Source organism: Saccopteryx leptura, chromosome 1 (assembly GCF_036850995.1).
Source record: "Saccopteryx leptura isolate mSacLep1 chromosome 1, mSacLep1_pri_phased_curated, whole genome shotgun sequence".
Taxonomy (NCBI): domain Eukaryota; kingdom Metazoa; phylum Chordata; class Mammalia; order Chiroptera; family Emballonuridae; genus Saccopteryx; species Saccopteryx leptura.
The window spans coordinates 224,960,442-224,979,334 of NC_089503.1; the positions used below are offsets into that span (position 1 = coordinate 224,960,442).

The window sequence follows — 18,893 nt, forward strand, 5'->3', positions numbered from 1 at the left end:
GTGTATTTGCCTTGTACTAATTGTATTGCCAACTGTTAGTTGTAAAGCTGTTTATAGCAAACCTATTCTAATTATATAATTCACTGTTTATGTAAACCAATGGCATATAGTTCAAGCAGAATAACTTTTTCTTTAAAAATTAGTTGAATGCTTTAGAAGGATGTAATGAATATGAGCCACTAAAAACATTGTCAAGTGAGGAGAGGAAGACAAGACCACATAATATCGGGAGAGGGAAGGGAGATCTTCAATCCAAAAAGACTGCACTGAGTTTGCTGCGCAGGCGCTTGCAGGTCTGGCTCTGCAAAGGAGCTTCAGGCAGTGAGTGGGAGTAGTGCTCTGTCAGAAGTGCTGGGCATGAGAAGGTCGCTACCACTTACATATTAAGTCAAGTCTCTGAATTCCATTTATTATTTCAGATATGAATATTTTGTTCCTGTTAATTGATTGAGTTCACACTTAGAATCTACATAATATCTGAAGGAACATTTTACTTAAATTACTTCAGACTATTGTAACGTTAATTTTTGGAAATGACTGCTGCTAAGAAAGGTGAATTAAATAGTAAAATCATAAAGATTTTAGTATGTTTTAAAATTATGCCTTAAATAATTAGCATTTCATTCTGCTTTAAATATTAGGATGTTGCTGTAGATATGTTGTATATTTTGCTTTTGCCAAATAAAATACCTTAGCTTAAAACAGATAAACTGAAAAGGTTTTCTGAAATGTTTATTAAATAGATTTTAAACCATAAGTGCAGTCTTTGTTTTTGATTTTTAGAACAAGAATTCTGTGCTGGAAAAAAATAACAATAAACTAAAGAACTAGGAAGTTAGGCTTCCTCTGCAGAGGCCCACCTGTCAAAGCCTACTCTGTTCAAAACTGTAGTCTTGAACTTGGTGTCTGTCAAGGGAACTCAGTGGAGTACTTTGCCTTTGAAGTAGAGAAGTTCGGCTCCACTCCAGCTTACCTGCTTCTAGCAGGGCTATTTTAAGCTTAGTTTCTCAGGAGCTTACTCTCGTTGAAAAGTGGTTTTTAAAATGTTGCTCGATTTTTCCTTTAGTAGACTTTGAGTTTCAGTACTAAATGCACTATTTGGGGCACTCCTTTCATTTTTGTCTTCAAACTCCAGGCTCAGGGCCCCACAGGCCATGAGTTGGCTTACATGGAGAAAAGGTACACTGGAGCTGTGTTGAATGTATAGGTGTCAGATGATAATTAACAAGTAAAAGCTTTTTTTGTAAATGGTGGAAAAATTATTACTAATGCCTCATACACCATGTCAAAGTTCTGAATTGAAATTTCTGAGCAAACTTAATAATTTCCATACTGTACCAGTCTCTGACATCTGTAAATTGATTTTTATGGATTATAGATTAATACATTACTGCATTTAATGAATTAATTCCTGAGAATACCATTAATTTTTTAGATCTAGTTTGAAGCAGGAGAACTAATACTTGGCAGTATTTTAATGTAATTGAATAAGATTTTAAATGAGCTTTCATAAATTATAATTATACTAAACTTCCCACTAAAAATAATTAATGCTTGTGATTTTACTGTCCTTCAAAATCTTCAAAACTCCTCTTCCCCCCAAAAAAACGAAATCACCTTTTACCCTCTTTGCTTTGAGAATCACTGTTGGAATAAGCATAGGCTACTCCTGGAGTCACTGGTACTCATCAGATCAACAGAGGGGAAAATTTCATGTTGTTATCTCTACCATTAAATCTGTGAAATCTTAGATAAGGAAATGCCTCATACTCGTTTTTATGTGTTTAGCATCTGGAAGTGTTTGACTATAGTTTGTATAGAATAAGCATTTATTGAAGTGAGTTTTATTAACTGAGCTCAGGTATCATGAAAGTATCAATCAGAGTCATAGCATCCGGAGATGCTTAGGAACTGCAAACCCACTTTCGTCACAGCCTGGCTTCTTCTGATACCTTGATCCTAAGATGTCCACATGTTGTGTGTGTTTTTTTTTTTATGAGCTTCCCACATCTTTTGAAACAAGATGAAAGGACATAGAAATGTCCTTTTCTGTTAAGAGTTGAACTCATGTCTTCTGTTTTATTATTTTCAATACCATGAAGAAGAAGTGCTTAACAACCTAACAAGTACTTCTGTGACTTTTTGTTTTCTCTTTCCAGGGGAAGGGGATCGGATGCATCATGGGAGAATGACCAGGAACCGCCACCAGATGTAAGGATAAGCCTTTTTACACAATATTTTAGATAGTAAGGCAGGACTTAATCTTATAAATTTGTCATTTGTAACCTTAAGGAGGTACTAAATGCTCCTGATCCTGCAAATATTGCCAAAATTGTCTTTAAATAGTTTATTGCCAATTAAAATCCTTTCATTTCTCCCTCCTGCCTTTAAGACAATGCCCAGTTATTTAAAATGACACAGTAAGGTCTTTTATTCTTTAATTTTGCCTTTTGTCGTACAGAACCATTTTCATGTCTCGAATATACTAAGCCTCTACACATTTTCTCCTTGGAAAGAAATGTCCATTCTCTTATTTTCACCGTTAACTCAATCATTAGAGATCTATCTTGGGGTACCCATACCAGGAAATTCTCTTTGCCCTTTTTCCTTAGGTCCATACTGTCATGCTCTATTTCTTGGTTTATGTATCTGCTTTCTCATTTAACTGAACAATTTCAGAGAAATGTTTTCCCTGTGATCTCAATATTGTCTACTGCCTGGCAGATACCAGATTTCACATGAGCTTAAAAATTTTAGCACATAAAGATTAGTAATAAAAAATCATAAAGGTACTAAAGGTATTTGAAGGTACTAAAATTAATTGATGTTTCTGAATTTAATTATGGATTCTGAGGTGTGTGGACTCTTGGTTCATGGAAAATGTGATCTAGAAAATACTTCAGCAAGACTGATTGATAATCCCATACAAAAGCTTTCTTATACATTTTAATTCTTTTTAAATGTGCACACATGAATACATAGTGAGCCTGATTGCATATATTTTTTATGAAACAATATCTTTTTTCTGATATTAATAGAATAATGTCTAAATTCTAAGAAAACAGAAGTCTTATAAAGCTGCTAAGTCTTTTTTGGGGGATGAGCTATAACAGTAAATTGTAATTTTTTTTTGTTTTTTAAGAGAGAGGAGGAAGAGAGATGAGAAGCATCAACTCATAGTTGCAGCACCTTATTTAGTTGTTCATTGACTGCTTTCCCATATGTGCCTTGACCGGGGAGCTCCAGCTGAGCCAGTGACCATGGGGTCATGTCAAAAGCTGGTGAGCCTGTGCTCAAGCTGGATGAGCCCACACTCAAGCCAGTGACCTCAGGGTTTTGAACCTGGGACCTCAGCATCCCAGGTCAATGCTCTATCCATTATGCCACCACCACTGTACCATCTTAATTCTTAATATTATTTTCTCTTGGAAGTTGGGTCATGTATATGTCTGCTTATCAAAGCCTTTTCTGCAATCCTTTCTAAATAGTATCCCTTGTGATTTTTTCTACTCTTACTTTACCTTATTTTTTATTTATAGCCCTTTCTATACCTGACATTATAGTAATAAGAAGGAATACCTGTATAGTATTTAGAACAGTGCTTGGCTTACAATTTTTGAATGAAATATATAACATTCTCCTATTTTTATGTTAGATCAGATACTTTATGTTATTTACATATTCCGAACTAATTCCTTCTTTAGCATTTCTGGCAGCTGGCACTGTGGTGAATCTTGATTCTAAGCTGGAAGTTAGACTTCTGGCTGTATCTTAAGATTGTTAAAAGCCAGTTGGCTCAGTGGATAGAGTGTCGGGCCAGTGTGCGGATGTCCTGGGTTCAATCCCCAGTCAGGGCACACATGAGAAGTGACCATCTGTTCCCCTCTCTTTCCCCTTCTCTCTTTCTTTGCCTCCAGCAGCCAGTGGCTCAATTGGTTTGAGTGTTGGCCCCGGCCCCTGAGGATAGCTCAGTTGGTTTGAGAATTGGCCCTCCGGGGCTGAGGATAGCTTGGTTGATTCAAGCATCAGCCCCAGATAGGGTTTATGGGTGGATCCCTTTCAGGGCGCATGCAGGGAGTCTGTCTCTGTCTCCTCTCCTCTAACTTAAAAAATAAAAACAAAATTACCTGTCTGAAACTTTTTAGGAATTGAAAAACCAAAAAAGCCTTGGGTACTCTCTGATTACTAGCCTGTGTCAATTAAGAGTCTTTAGGCATTTATTAAAAAATGCTTTATTTTTCTGTTATATGTAACTAATTCAAATCTTACTGGAAACTACTGAGTATTAAAAAGAGTATCTTTCAGTGTCAGTGTTAAATAATAGCCTTATTCTTTTCATCTCCATGTATGTACCATTGAATTGGTAAATTCATGTGACATAAACCTATATATTTTTCCCTGTCAGGCCTTAGATTACAGTGATGATGAAAAGGAAAAAGAATTCAAACAGAGAAAAAGGTATCGCATGCAAGGCCGGAAAAAAGTCAGATCAGAATTTAATAAATCAGGTGAGAAAATGCAGCATTCAGTAATTTTAAAAGAATCTTTACTTACATTCATGTAAGTTCATCAGTAATAAAGCTGAAGAAATCATCTGGGTTTTCCTGTTCCACCCTGTCTTCCGTAGCTAGCATTGGAGGTGTTTTACAGTGTGTGATGTGGGAGAGAGGCGCAAGGAATATTCAGTGGTCATTTTTCAAGCTTAAGGATGTAAAAATGGCTTCTAGGGTCAAAGGCAAACAAAGCCTGGGTAGAGTTATTTGTGCTCATTAGCACTTCCTCTTAAGAAACCTAGTAGCTTCCAATTTTGAATTAAATGGTATAGTACTTAATGTCTAACTCAAGCTACCTTATTTTTTTAACATGTATTTCATTTTATTATACCTTTCCTGTTTTCTTTTTCCTTTTTTAACACTAAACTTTTTATAGAGTGACATGAAGTTGTAAGAAGTAATACAGTGAGACCTTATTTGCCCATTACCCAGTTTCCTGCAATAGTAACATCTAATAAAACGATACAGTAAAATATGGCAACCAGGATATTGACTTTGATACAGTCAAGATACAGAACATTGCCATCACAGGAAAAGATTCCTCGTGTTGCTTTTTTATAGTCACAATTTCCTCCCTCCTACCTCCTCCTCAACTCCTGGCAACCAGTAATCTGTTCTCCATTTCTGTCATATAATTTGTCATGTCAGGGTTGCTTGTATAGATGGAGTCACACAATATGTTACCACTCAGAATTCGATTTTGTTACTGATCATAATATTCTGAAGATTTATATAGATTATTGTATGTGTCCAATTTGAGTCTTTTCATTCGAGAGTGGTATTCCATTATGTGAATGTCCCACAGGTCGTTTAACCATCTATGCATTGAAGGATGTCTGGGTGGTTAACAGTTTTCGATTATAGGAATGGAATTGCTTTGTACATTAGTGTACAGTTTTTTGTGTGAACACTAATTTTCATTTCTCTGGAATAAATATCTAAGAGTGCAGTTGTTAGATTATATGATGGTGGTATAATTAGTTTCTCAAGAAACTGCCCTACTGTTTTTCAGTGGCTGGACCACTTTACATTCCCATCAGCAGTGTGAGTGACTTAATTTCTCTGCATTCTCACCAGCATTTGGTGGAGTCACTATTTTTAACTTTAGCCATCCATTCCCATGGGTGTGTAGTGATGTCTGTAATTTTAACTTGCATTTCCCATTGGCTAATGATAGCGATCATCTTTCCTATGCTCGTTTGCTGTCTGTGTACCCTCTTCAGTGATAACGTTTGTCTTTTGCCCACTATCTAATTATGTTTCTGTTTTTATAACTCTTGAATTATGAATTTGTACATAATTTATTCTAGTCTTTAGCTGGATGTTTTCATCCTCTTGAAAAGGTCATTTGTAGAACAAAAGTTTTTAATTTCAGTGAACCCCAATTTATCAGGTTTTTTTAATGGAGTCTCAGTATTTCTTGCCTAGATCTACATCCCAAAGACTTTCTCCTATTGTTTTTCTAAAAGGTTGCAAAATTATTTTAAGTATTCTAGTTTTTTGCCTTTCTAAATAAATTTAGAATAATTTCTATATTGACAGTAAGTCTTCCTGGGATGTTGTTAGGAATTGCATTAAACCTGTATGTATATTTGGAGAGAATTGATATCTTCACTGTATTACTGAATTTTCAGTTCTAAAATTTCTGTTTGCTTTTTTGTATCTTTTTTTTTTTTGCTTGTTTGAACTTTCTGTTTGTTTTAGTGTGCTCATAATTTCTTGTTGAAGCATTTTTATAATGACTATTTTAAAATACTTCTCAAATTTTAACATTTTTGTCTTCTTGGTATTGGCCTCGATTAATTTTCCATTTTCATTGAGTTTGAAATCTGGGTTCTTGGTGTGATGAGTGATTTTTAATTGAAACCTGGACCAGTAAGAATTAATTGAAATCTTATTTGGACCTTCTGTTTTAGCAGTTTTGTTTTTAAAACTTCTCTGGCCGGGGAAGGAAGGAGGGAGTCACATTATTACTATGACTACCTGGTAGGGATAAAAGTCCAGTGTTTCTTCTTGGCTGACAGCGGAGGCACCTGAGGGTGCCCTGTTTACCGCTGGGCATAGGTAGGCCTCTGCTTGTGCCTGGCGAGGAGGAGCACCTCATGACTGCCTCGCTGCAGCTGGGTGGTGAGCAGAGTCCTGACTTCAGTGCGTCCTCTCTGACACCAGCCAGTGCAGGAGGTGGAGGAGCACTGACACTGCTGGAGGTAGAAGTCCGGGGGTCCTGGCAGTCTCCAGTGTCATTGCCGGAGGCCTTTGTGACTGGCTCCCTGTTCAGCCTGCTCGGACACCACCCTGGTGAGAGGTCGAGGAATCTCATTACAGCCTGTCCGGGGAGGAAGTCTAAGCTTCCCACTCGGTCTCTGAGAGTGTGGATGATGGTGATGTCTGGTTTTCTCTGCGCTGTTGGGCTGGAGTTGAGTGATGATTGTCTAAAAATTTCTGTCTTGCTAGGCTTTCTGGTCTTTTGGAGTCTTTAAAATTGGTCATTTTAAGTCTTAAGCATTTTTAACTCCCATAAGATATACTATGGGAAGTTAAAGAAAAGACATTTATGAAATTTTAAACAGTATTTTTCAATGTATTAATTAATTTTGTGTTTCTATTTTTGTTTTTTACCCTGCTCAAAGGTGGAGAGTTTGCAGAAGTACATCAGAATTGGAATGCTCGCAGTTCTGCTTCAGAGCACTCAAAAGGGTATCACAGCAGAGAATTCACAGGAGGATTTCCCCAGGGCAACTACCCTTCACCTTGCCACAGCGGGCCCCCACCTCCACAGTTTTATAACTCAGAGCATATGGTATCTCGGGACACCTCAGGATTTCCACCTCACATACAGGGTCATTTCATGCCACAGTACCCCTACCCTCCTCCAGCGTTTGACATGTATAATTACTCACTCCCTCCTCCACTGCCGCCTCCGCCTCCGCCTCCACCACCACCTCCTCCCCCCCCACCACCACCTGCATCTGTAAATATGGGCTGGGCTGCACCCAACATGGCACCACATCAATTCATTCCTATACCATACTTTCTACCCCCCCCTCCGCCCCCTCCACCCTTGCCTCCACCCCCCTCTCCCGGAGATACTAATTCTTCTCATGTTGGATCTTACTCTTAGGTGAATATATGCATTCCAGAGAAATGTAGACTTTTATTTTATATAGAAAGGATTTTTCTTTTATATGGGAAGAATTTTTTTAAAGAAAGCTATTATGGATCTAGATTTTTAAAACATTGTAAAAAATTGAATGCTTGCTTTAGTTGTAAATTGGTATATGATTATAAATTTTGTGAAATTGTATCTGTATAATACACTGGATTTATAGGGGAAAATTTCAGTTATGTAATATTTAATTAAAACTTTGAACCTATGCTTCCCTGTCCCTGCCCAACTAAACAGGATACAGAGGTTGAATAATAGAGGCGCACCAACTTTCATCATGAATTAGACTATACTGAACATACTGACTACCTTGTTGGTATATCTGAAAATATGATGTTGAAATCCTATTGAGAGGCTTTAAAATAAACTTTTTCTATAAACTTATACTTTGGAAATTAATTTTGATTATTAAGTGCAAATTACCAGTAAATTTACATGTTTTAATTAAGAAACCGAATGAAGGGTACAGAGAAGGAAAGCCTTATATGTTGGTCGAAGCTTTGACTGTAACTAAAGCTTTTCATTATTTGTGCTGATTTCCATTATTTGGGCATTATTCATTAGACTTGACTATTTAACCACTTAAAGGGACACAAAGATTGTTCACAATAAACTGTATTTGACCCCATATGAGAACACTGTATCTTCTATATCTATTTCCCAGATTCTCACATGCCTGACAGAGATTAGGTGCTTAATGAATATCTAATGAATGACTGAATTTACTTTTAATTAAATGACCAGTGAGTCTTGTATTACATACTGCAATGTAAATGTAAGGGAAAATACAGAATTTTAAAAATAGAAGAGACCTTTGAAGTAGTCTAAACGAGTCCTCAGTTGATAAATAAGGAAGAGCCTAGCTAAGGGTTCCAAAGGGTTGAGTAACTTACCTAAGGTCACTCAGTGAGATGGCAAGGAGTTGAACCTAGTTCTCTTGATTCTTAGATCAGCACGTCACTTTCTGTGAAATTATGCTTCATAATTTTCTTGACATTGTTGGAAAATAGCATTTGTTTGCACATTGGGGTAATCTGGAGAGCATTCATCACAAGCCCATAGACTGGTCACACCCAGGCTCCTTTTCACCTCCCACTGGTGAAGGAGTCTGTGTGGGTCCTCAGGTTTGTGTATACACTGATATCCTGAGCCCTACACTGTCATTCTTTCTTAGCAAGTTTTTATAACTTCTCTTTAGGAGTTACCTGCACAGATTATGGCATAGTCTTTTTCTGGTTGATGGGATATTGTCAGAATAAATGAGAGTGTATCTGGAACCACTGAAAAGAACAAAACTTTTCTACCAGAATGGGAAGAGTAAGATTTCCATCCAGTGAAGGTAAATCAAGTTGTTTTAATCGCCATGGTATATACAAGTCTGACCCTCTGCACCTCAAGTACAAGTATCTGACAGTAGACATTTCATATCTAAAGAAACAACTGAATAATACCATTTGATATCTGCTTTCAATTATGTTGCTACCTTAAACACTTAGATTTGATTTGCCTTTTTTCTTATACTTAATTTAGGGTTTTTGAAATTTCAGGGTGCCTGAAAAATGCCTGTAATTATCACCTAAATTTTGAATAGTTTATTAAAAATGCACATTCTTGGACTTGATCTCAGATTCAAATTTAGTAGCTATGAGATGAGATTTAGGAAACTATTTTTAACAGGTACTGCCCTGGGTGATTAACTGAAGGATATATTCTTAGTCTGTAATAGATTTCGGGGTAAATAGACACCAGCTCTTGGCCATTCCTGCTGGCACTTCAGGGAGTACTGTTTGGAAAGGGGTGAGGCTGATGGAGTTGATAGGGAAGAGAGAGAGAAGACAGCTACTTCAGTTGTACCTGTAGCATCTTACTTGGTTCTCTGAGCTGTAGTTTGTCAACTACATCTGTCTTTGGAAATTAAGAGGAGTATTGTTGTCTCTTTTATCTGGAAAAAAAAATTCTATTTTTATCATCCCCACTTGAATCTTACAGTGCTGCTTTTACACTGTGTGGCCCTGATCTTTGAACTGCTGGCCAGTGTAAAGATACAATGTTCTACTCACAGTTTCTTACCTTAAATAGAGAATTGTTTATATTAGCCTTTTCCTATGACAATAGATCAACAGTCACCTGACTGAATGTGGATAATACCTTTGCATATCTGCAGTTGGAAATGTGTAAAATTAAAATTACTGCCTAAACTAATATATTTGTTTTATTGAGATGAATAACTGTGTGTGCTCTTCCTTTCTTTTATGGAAAACAGTGAGGTCCCTGGTGACTGGTTGACTTGTCGGCGTATTAGAAATAGATACTGAAAGAACTGGATTGAGACGGGTGGAAACCTGGAGTAAAATGTGCAGTTTCAGACTTTACCAAAGAACATGTCTTAAACTCCATGTAGTTAAGTCAAGGATCAATAGCAACATGTAAACATCTCTTCTATGTAGCTAGTTATTAGTGGACTCTAATGATCAATACTGACTAGACACATGGGAGATGCAGGGGCCTGTGTGTAGAGGTCTCCCTTGTTTGGGGGTGTAGAAGTTTTCTCTTTCTCCTTCTACCCACATTCTGATTGATGACTCCCCGCCTTCTACCCCTACTACTTGTTTGCTACTTTTTTGTTGCTTGCTTAGAGTCAGTGAGCACTCGGTATACATTTAAAAATTCAGGACAGTTGATGAATATGAAATGAGTATAATGGAGTTCTGGTCTACTATAATTTAAAACATTGGCCCTGGCCGGTTGGCTCAGCGGTAGAGCGTCGGCCTGGCGTGCGGGGGACCCGGGTTCGATTCCCGGCCAGGGCACATAGGAGAAGCGCCCATTTGCTTCTCCACCACCCCCCTCCTTCCTCTCTGTCTCTCTCTTCCCCTCCCGCAGCCAAGGCTCCATTGGAGCAAAGATGGCCCGGGCGCTGGGGATGGCTCCTTGGCCTCTGCCCCAGGCGCTAGAGTGGCTCTGGTCACGGCAGAGCGACACCCCAGAGGGGCAGAGCATCACCTCCTGGTGGGCAGAGCATGGCCCCTGGTGGGCGTGCCGGGTGGATCCCGGTCGGGCGCATGCGGGAGTCTGTCTGACTGTCTCTCCCCGTTTCCAGCTTCAGAAAAACAAAACAAAACCAAAAACCATAAATAAGTGGTATTTTAAATCCCCAGGTGCTAAAGACAAGATTCCTTAAGATAATAATCATTATGATTTGAGGAGAGATAGAATCTCAGGCATAATGTGTCATTTATAGATATTCTGTTTCAACAGTAATGTTACCAACTTGTTTTCAATTTTATAAATTCACCTAAATTTTATGGTTGCTGGTTTCATTGCTTTCTACTAGTTCTTTTACAGTGTCCCATCATTGAGTTCTTTCCTGTTGCAGAAAAAGCAATCCACCCCTTTAGGGTGATACAATTCAGGGAATTTAAGCAGGGGAACAGAAATTATTCCTTGTATGTCTACTTGTCATCCTTTCTCAGTCGGTTTGTCTACGGCTTGAGAAAATTTTTTACTTAGGAACGCTTCACATGCTCAGGGTATTTAGAATTTTTCTAAATAGTTATATACTTCTATAATTAAGTGCGAGGAAAAATACTTTAGTATGTTGAATACTAGGTCCTTTTAAAGCCAGATGAACATTTCATGTAGTGAGTTTGTGTGCTCACAAATGTGTTTATAAAATCTGTTTTCTGCCTGAACTGTGGTGGTGCAGTGGATAAAGCGTCAACCTGGAAACACTGAGGTTGCTGGTTCAAAACCCTGGCTTGCCTGGTCAAGGCACATATGGGAGTTGATGCTTCCTGCTCCTCCCCCTTCTCTCTCTCTCTTTCTCTCTCTCTCTCTCTCTCTCTCTCTCTCTCTCTCCCCCCTCCTCTCTAAAATAAAAAAATAAAATAAAATAAATCTGTTTTCTGACATTTGTATATATGATACCAACAATAATAAGCTTTGAGGTATAACTATAAAAAAAGGATACTTTACTAAAATGCAATCTGGAAAATAAAAATAAAAGAATTTATGAGAATTCATTTTCAGGTACTGTTGCAGCTACACTGTGATTTAATATATTTAGGGTAAAAAAAATAACCCATTTATGTCCTTTCTAGCAGATAAATTGCCAAGATTCTAAAAGCTTTTCCCAACTTCTCATTGTGTGACCTAGTTTGAACCTAAATTTATATAGCAATTATGTTCCAGAAAACCAAGGAAACAGTTACTATAGTGTGCCTGAAATTAAAATTGAGAAAGATCTTCTTAATGCCATCTATCAAACCAAAGCACTTGTTTTAAACTGCTAGCAGCAATAAAATTAAGTTTCTTTTGTGACTCTATTGTGTACTCTTCACCGAAATTGTTATCATTGGTGTATTAGACATGTACAATTACTCAGTGTCTTAGAAATTAGGTACAAATTTATATTTCAACTGGTAAAATAATGAAAATTACCAGTGAAGAAAAAAAATCTTCTGCACATTCAATAAGTAAGTGTAAACATACAGATACTGCTCACAAAAATTAGAGGATATTTCAAAAATGAATATGCAGTGATAGAATATCCCCTAATTTTTTGTAATCAGTTATAGAATGTTATATATACTTATATATGTCTATATACATACAGATATTTGAGGACTACTAAACCTGATATGCATATTTTAGTTGGTTAGTACCCTTAATTTCTACTCAGGATGTTGGTGAAATGCGGATAGTTGGTTGTGTTATACCATCCCCCAGACGGAACAAACTGACCTTATTTGGTAAAAGCTTTTTATTCATATTTGAGGTTAGATGGGCTAAACATTGTTTCTAATGAGATATGACTCAAAAAATAACATACAACAAATACAAAGAAATAAAATCTATTAGTATAGAATTCCTATTAAAATGTGATAGATGATGGTGTTCTGTATATTTAGATGTAAGGATGGACTTTTAGGATGCTCTCAGTATCAATAGCCACTACCATGTGCAAAACCTATTGCAGCTCTTAAAACTTTCCATTGTGTGGGCCCATGACATTCAGGAGCACTGGGAAATATTTGCTCTCTTCCTCCAAATAAGTATCTGTTTGACTATATGCAGAATTCATCTCAGATATGTTTTAGGACTGTCAGGCTTTGTTATATGATCTGTTTTAGTAGCTGGCTGATTTACTCAAAGCAAAGGATTAATATCTTTTAACATCAGTTTTTATTTTATTTTTCAATTACAGTTTGCATTCAATATTAGTTGATATTAGTTTCAGGAGTACAGAATAGTAATTAGTCATACTTTACAGAGTGGTCCTCCTGATATTTTATTTACCCACCTGGCACTGTACATAGTTATTACAATGTTATTGTCTGTATTCCCCAAACTGTACTTTACATCCCATGATTATTTTGTAACTACCAATTTGTACTTTTAATCCTTCAAGATTTTCACCCAGCCTCACAATGCCCCTCCTATCTGGAAACCATCAGTCTGTTCTCTGTTTCTGTGATGTTTCTATTTTGTTAGGTTGGTTATTTTGTTCTCGGTTTGGCTTTTGACCAAGTATAATTAGTATATTTATTGGTGCACCAACATAAATTTATGAGTTCTGTTTAGCAAGATTATGGCAGAAAAATATTTAAGGACAGAAGAAAATAACCATAGACCTTCATTGATGCATTCAAATAAAGTTAGTTTGAACCATAGGAAATTTTCTACAAATGGCAATTTCATATGATTCAGTCTCATACAGGAGCTCTTCGGGTTATGACACAGCTCTGTTCCTACAACAGTGATATAACTTGAATTTTGGTGTGAATCGAAATTCATCCCAGCCTGACTCATTTACCTATCCTAACACAGTTGCAAAATCATAATCTAGAACATAAAAACACAGCTAAGCCACAGAAAAAGGACAAATATACTGTACTAGACACTGTACTGTAGTAACAAAAAAAAATGAGTGTAAAATGAATTCCTTATCTTTATTCCTATGGTTGGCTTGCACACTGGAAGGGGCATTGCAAGGTGGGAGAGAGTGACCTATTGGGAAGAGGAAGCTGGAGAGGCAGCAGAACCTGCAGAAGGTGCTGGAGATCCTGGGTCAGGTGAATCAGGATTGCCTAAGGAACATGCAGGAGACGCTGGAGAGGATTCTGCCTGTGCTACAGGTGTTTCATCTCAGGAAGCAGCTGATGTGGAGGGTACAGGATCTGTTGCAGGCCTTTCTACCTTCTTAAAGAATTGTTCCTGGCTAGTCTGGAAGGTTGATGACCTCTCTTTCAAAATCTGCTGTAACGCATGTCTTAATTTTTAAGTTTTTTATGGGAGTGAGTGTCGTAAACTACTAGAAATGTTGTATGTCGAGACTGTCGTAACCCGGGGACGCCCTGTCTATGGACTACAGAACGTATTCCCATATTTAGTTTTCTTCCTAGAACATCTATCTGCCTGTATCATCCTCTCCAGAACACATGTTGGGAAATGCTGTCATAGAGGATAGTGGCAGAAGCACCATAGCACACGTTTCTAAGAGACACCTCATCTTGCCAAGGAGACAATCTATCAAGATCATGGGCCTGGGCATACTAGAAAGGTATTTTGTAGTAGTTTAGGGAACTGTTGTTACTAGCCTAGACTCTGGTTTTTAACCAGGAGTTTTATTCCCCAGCGTTGTAGAACCCATTAAAAACCTGTAAGATGTACATTTTTGTAGGAGAGAGGGTCATGATTTTCGTCTTTTTAAAAATGTAATATCTGAAGAGAGAGAAAGAGGGGCTGGAAAGATGCTCAAGATTTGTTTGGGAGAAGGTCTAACAATATGAATATTTCTGAGATTTGATAATGCACAATCCTTTAAAAATCATTTCTTATGGATACTGGGAACATATCCACAGACCACAGTTTTGAAAAATATAAGAATTATGAAACAAAATTTTATACTGTGAAAATATCTTCAATTTATACCTGTAAGAACATAGTGTCCTACACGGACGACAGTGGTGATTGCGGACGGGAAGGGGAAGGTGGAGGAGGTATAGGCGACATAAGTGGTCATGTAAACCTTTTGTAGCAACTGACAGGGAAGTACATATAATTGCTGTTAATATTTCTCTTGCTTAACCACCTTAGTGAAATTGAGATGAGAGAGTCATTGAACTTTCATGTACTCACCCAACAATAAACATCTGTGCCAAATGGCCATGCATTTGACGCTGAGGATAGAACCCTTAGAGTGCAGTAGTAGGCAATACACAAGCAAGGACACCAAGTACTAGCCTACAAGTACATGTTTTACAGAGACTAGTGGGAACGTGGAGGTGAGAGAGTCAGTTGTACCTTAGCTAGGCATGGGGAAAGGAAGAGGATAGGGAATAATTCACAGAGAACATGTTCCGGAGCTGATTCTTCAGAAATAAGGGATAAGAGAAAAAACGTGGAACTGTAAAACAGCTAAGCATTTTAGAGCCCAGCAGGCAGATAGATATGATGGATGTGGAGAGGAGGGAACCAATGCCGGAAACTGGAAACTGCAGGCCAGCTGACAGAGAGCGTTGGGGGCATGCATGGGTGCCCTAACCCATGGTTCTACGCTGGGTTAATGACGTTGTTAGTTTCCTACTTTGGAAATGCTAAAATCTGAAAGAAGAGAATGGGAGGGACAAAATGGAAGGAGGCCAATTAAATTATTGATGACTGCAGTTGCTGAAGAGGATTTACTAGTGGTTGAGATGGGGAGATGATTTGGAATAGGAAGTTCAGGAACATGAACCGACAAGACATGGTGTTAGGTTGTGAAGCAGGAAAGGGAAGTCACCTGGAATGACTCAGGCTTAGGGTCTAAGTGACTAGGTCAGGTGTCAGACCCTGAGTAAAGGGATGGATTTTGCATGGTTTGTCTTTTAATCCCCACAACAATTTTGTGAAGCAGGAAATACTATTACAATTTTTTAAAGAAGGAAAATGGGGCTTTTTACAGTCAAGGACTTTATCCAATATCTTACAGCTATTAATGATAAAGTCGTATTGAATATAGTCATCTGATTCTAGCATCTGAGCCTGAAATTACTATTCTAGGCTGCCTCACAAGGCAACGATAAACTGCAACATTTTCAGAAGTTGGAATTAGAAGAATAGAAAAAGAAATGTTAAACAAAAACTAAGAAAATAAAAAGATTATATTTACACTTAAGGAGGCATTAGTCCTGAGAAATTCTGCTAGAAAAATTTCAGCACGTGTTTAATATGCACAGAAGCCCTGATAGAAGGGCAGAGAAATACACACTTGAACCAAAATAATTCAAGGTTAATTCAGCCTGACTAGGTGGTGGTGCAGTGGATAGAGTGTTGGACTGGGACGCAGAAGACCCAGGTTCAAGTGTGGGCTCATCTGGCTTGAGCATGGGTTCACCAGCTTGAGTATGGGGTTGCTGGTTTGATTGTGGGATCATGGACATGACCTTATGGTTGCTGACTTAAGCCCAAGGTGCTGGCTTGAGCACAAAGTTGCTAGCTTGAGCAAGGGGTCACTCGCTCTGCTGTAGCCTCCCACCCCCATTAAGGCTCATATAAGAAATCAATCAATGAACAACTAGGGTGCCACAACCAAGAATTGATGCTTCTCATCTCTCTCCTTTCCTGCCTGTCTGTCCCTCTCTCTGTCTCTATCTTGCTAAAAACAACAACAACAACAACAACAAAAAACTATTCATCCATTTATAATTTTTATTTATTTTTCTCAAAATTCCATAATAAGAGTACTGGTCACTCACCTAGGTGACAACTTTATATCTCTATCTTCAGGTCCTTCATTTTCCCACCCAAAATTTCACTGTTCTTTCTCACTCCCAAGTATCTATTTCGTTTGTCTCTTTGTAGAGAGAAAATGGTCACGATATTCTACTTGGTGGGTAAAGATGTATCACTCATATCTCCCTTCAGTGGAAGAACCACTACCCCAGCTGTCCGGCAAGCTGTCTGGCATCTTCCTGCAGCCTGCTCCTTGCAAGTCCACCTCACCTAGTGAGAGCCCAGAGGGACCCCCTTCCCTCCCAGAGGAAACCCAAAGCAGAGTCTCTACAAGAGAAGTGGGTGGCGAGAGTGTAAAGACACCAGAGCTCTCCGGGGTTGGTTAAGGCTTTTTCTTGTATTCATTGGAGTTTGAATTTTTCTTCCATCAGATCCTTTTTCCTCTTTTCCATAAGTGTTGATTTCTAATAAATATTTAGTATTTTAAACTTCATCTCAGTTTTGCTTCAGGAGAACCCAGTCTGTGACCCCTCCAAAATTATTCAAACTGCCATCACCGTGTTCATCCACCAACCTGCTTCAGTTCCAGTCCTATGACTGTCCTCTTTAGATAGCGCTTTTATTTAAAACCTGTTGCTTCATTACTGCACTGCATCTGCTTACTCAAAGACATTGCTCTAGTGATTCTTTCTGCTCCCTGTTTACATCGCCCATTTCTTCTTACTGGAAAAATTGCTATTATTTATCCCATCTTATGTTTTTAAAAAATCATTCTTTTGGCTCACTTTACTAATGACTGCCCTATTTCCCTGCTCTTTTTTGCAAAAAAGCAAACAAACAAACAAAAAAACCCTACTTTAAAAATGATCTATAATCCCAGTGTCCATCTTTTCCCATTTCTCTTGAGCTTATTCTATTCAGTCTTTTGCCCCTACTGAGCAGGGAAAATGGCTCTTGTCCAAGTCATCAGTGACCTCTGCATCGCACACTGTGGTGGTCTAATCTCAGCCTTCCTCTCACTTCAGTTCATGGCTGATTAATTTCCACCCTTGACACTTTTCCCCTTGGCTTCTAGAGTATCCAAATCTCTTGCTTATTCTGCCTTACTCGTCACACTTTCTCAGATGGACTATTAATTCCACGATCCCAAGAGATGCCATTTACTCAGACAAAAATGCAAATGGTGTCCCCTGGAGTTGTGCAGGGAGGTGGCTCTGCTTCTCAGTCTCTTTTTCCGATTTGTCCTCTTTCTCTGACTCTTATTGTAGAGGTTCCCCAGGGCTGTGCATTTGGTGCATTTTTGTTTGCCAAGGACTATGTGTCTCTTTCACAGACTTTGCTCAGACTCAGAAATCTCCAGATTACCTGACATCTTTTACTTAGATGACTAATCAATACCTTCATGTGTTCAAACCTGAACTCTAAAGTTTTACTCCGGGCTTGCGCCACTGGAGTTTCTAAATTTCTAGTGATGACAATTCTATCCTTTCAGTTGCTCAAGCCTCGACACCTGATTCAAAACAAAACAAAATAAAAAAACAAGGATTGCGAGAAGTTTTTGATGACGTCAGAGTAATGGCACGGTAGGAAGCGATACCGATAAATCTCCCCCAAAACTCAAAAAGATCTTCAACCAGAAACAGAAAAATCTATCCTTGGAGCCTCCAGATGTTCCTCAATACACCCAAAGGTATGGTTGAGCGAAAAATTGGCTAAATATATAATCAAACCCCAAAGGAAATAGGGAGTAAGAAACACTCCGCCTTCCTCACTAACCTAAATAGGGCTGCTTTCACTGGGAACTGAGAGTATAGAAACTAAGGCGGGCAAAGGGGGTGAATAGATCCAGGCCGCAGCACAAATGGCCGAACCAGGCTGTGGCACAAAGATCAAAGCCGAGGAAAAACTGTGCCTGTGGCAACCTAGCAATACAAGCTAACACTCGTGCCAAACCCAGATAAAGAAAGACAAGTGGGGCAGCCATTTGCCCAGATCTCCAGGTCGGTGTGCGCAGATAGTGGGTGAAAGATTTTTTGAAAGCCCCAGGAGTGGGCGCCAATGTTATCCCACAGAGAGGCAGAGTCAGAGGCCTTTGTGTGGGCTGAAAAGCAGATTCTCAGGAACACCCCAGCGCCATGGAAAAGCCGTGCACGGGGAGGGAGCGAGAGCTAATTCCAACACTGGATCTTTTCTGTGCGGGTGTGGGTTTCACTTGGAGTGTAAGACTGCCGGCATGATATCCTGGTCAGCGCACATGGAAAGTGGGCAAGAGATTCCTCCCAGCGCCTTGGGAGTGGGTGCTCGTGTTACTCCAAAGAGAGGCAGAGTCAGGGGCCTTTGTGTGGGCCGAAAGCGGAATCTCGGGCCGCCCCCGTGCCCTGAAAAAGCCACTCATGGGGAGGGAGTGAGAGCCAATTCCAACACTGGTACTTTTCCGTGTGGGCAAGGGTTTCACTCAG

General features: G+C 38.8%; 1 protein-coding gene across 1 annotated transcript in view; it reads left to right on the forward strand.

Moving 5' to 3' along the window:
- NAF1 (nuclear assembly factor 1 ribonucleoprotein) overlaps positions 1 to 8,103 on the forward strand; it is a 32,067-nt gene extending 23,964 nt beyond the window's left edge. The window contains exons 6-8 of the mRNA XM_066387167.1: positions 2,160 to 2,211; positions 4,406 to 4,508; positions 7,184 to 8,103. Of these exons, the coding sequence (XP_066243264.1) occupies positions 2,160 to 2,211; positions 4,406 to 4,508; positions 7,184 to 7,674 (646 nt within the window). The 3' untranslated portion in view covers positions 7,675 to 8,103. The remainder of the gene's footprint in view (positions 1 to 2,159; positions 2,212 to 4,405; positions 4,509 to 7,183) is intronic.
- Positions 8,104 to 18,893: the final 10,790 nt, after the last annotated feature.